General features: G+C 32.7%; 1 protein-coding gene across 1 annotated transcript; it reads right to left on the reverse strand.

Annotated features, from left to right (window-relative positions):
• Positions 1-149: 149 nt before the first annotated feature.
• Positions 150-1,058, reverse strand: LOC111381058 (zinc finger protein GIS3-like). Its single transcript, XM_023004765.1, has one exon. The coding sequence runs from the start codon at positions 944-946 to the stop codon at positions 281-283; it is 666 nt and encodes a 221-aa protein (XP_022860533.1). The 5' UTR covers positions 947-1,058; the 3' UTR covers positions 150-280.
• Between the last annotated feature and the right edge of the window lie 454 nt (positions 1,059-1,512).

Genomic DNA, 1,512 nt, shown 5'->3' on the forward strand with positions numbered 1-1,512 from the left:
TTGGAGAGACTGATTAATGGGCCTTTTATCTCCATAAGAAAAAATTTAAAACATAAATCTTGATGCAGCAAAAAATAAAAAACCAAAAAGAAAGAGAAGATTATTCAAATAACTATATTGGAACAAAGAATTAAACCTCGTTTTATGGATGAAACTCTAAAAATGATTAATAGAAGTATATGAATCTCCAATTAATACAACTCATTGCATTTCAGCAATAAATATTGAAGCCATAGATGTGGTGTAAAACCCAATTAACTTAAAAGAATCAAGAAGAAAATTAAATTAAGCTCAATCCTAGCTTAAGATCTAACGATTTACAATCACTCTTCGAATTAGGCGAAGAAGAGGGTTGTTTGATAACAACAGGTCTCGTACTTCTATCTCTCGATTTATTATCGACAGGACACTTAAGGCTGAAAACTCGTGTTTGATACGGGTCGAAGCTGATTTGAGACTCCTCGTAGAGTGTAAACTCAGCTGGAGCATGACATGAAGGATCATAAAGCCATGCAGAAGATCCACGATAGTTAGAATTCTGAAAGGGCTGAATCTTCTTGTAGTAATTGATCATATTTCCCTTTCTTTCTTGAAGCTGGAGCCTTTTTTTCTTCATTCTTTCCTTTTTGTGGGCATTTTGATGGCCTCCCAGTGCTTGTGAATTTGCAAAATTCTTGAAACAATATTGGCACTCGAATTTCTTTTTTTCTTGGTCGACCCCTAATTTATCAGGAACAAGGCTTATTTCGTTATTGAATTTCTCATTTTCTCCCTTCTCCAAGGCAGGCTTCTCTCTTCCAGATGTTACAGTAGAAGAGGATGATGAATTCACACTTTCATCTCCTTCTGAAATTTCCTTCCTTTTTCGACATGAGTCGAGCTCGAATCCGAATAGCTTCACCTTCTTCTTCATGCATGATTCTGCACCAGAAATATTTTTCTCCATCACTCTTAAAGATGATGAGAATGAACTATGTACTTTCTTGAACTAATGCACCTGCTATATATATAATGTTCTAACTCTCTCTACCATATATAGCAAAACCTATAGGTTTTGACTAATACCTAAATGTGTGTGTATTTTTTTATCTGCCTCCAAACAAGAATATTATTTCTCACGCACTATTATTTTTTAAAATTTTTCCATATTATTGTAGTAGATATATAACCATAAACTTTTCCCACCAAAGGAAGGTTCAATTAATGTATATATATAATTAAGAAATTTGGTGGTCTATCAAAGCACTTTAAATTATAGAAAAATAACAAATTTACTAGCACTTAAGCAATTGAGTACAAATCTTCCATGCTTGAAAATTAAAAAATGTTGTATTAAATTAAGGGTAATGACAAAAGTCAAAGAAAGATGGGGACATTATCACCTGCAAGGAAGGAGATCTAGCTTTAAAACAAATTTACTACTGTACTTAAAAGATATATTATATTAAGGATTATTTTGATTGACAAACTAATCAGTGGATTATTCATTCTTTAGGTGCCTAGTCCCTTCTA

This window comes from Olea europaea, unplaced genomic scaffold (assembly GCF_002742605.1).
Source record: "Olea europaea var. sylvestris unplaced genomic scaffold, O_europaea_v1 scaffold22446, whole genome shotgun sequence".
Classification (NCBI taxonomy): domain Eukaryota; kingdom Viridiplantae; phylum Streptophyta; class Magnoliopsida; order Lamiales; family Oleaceae; genus Olea; species Olea europaea.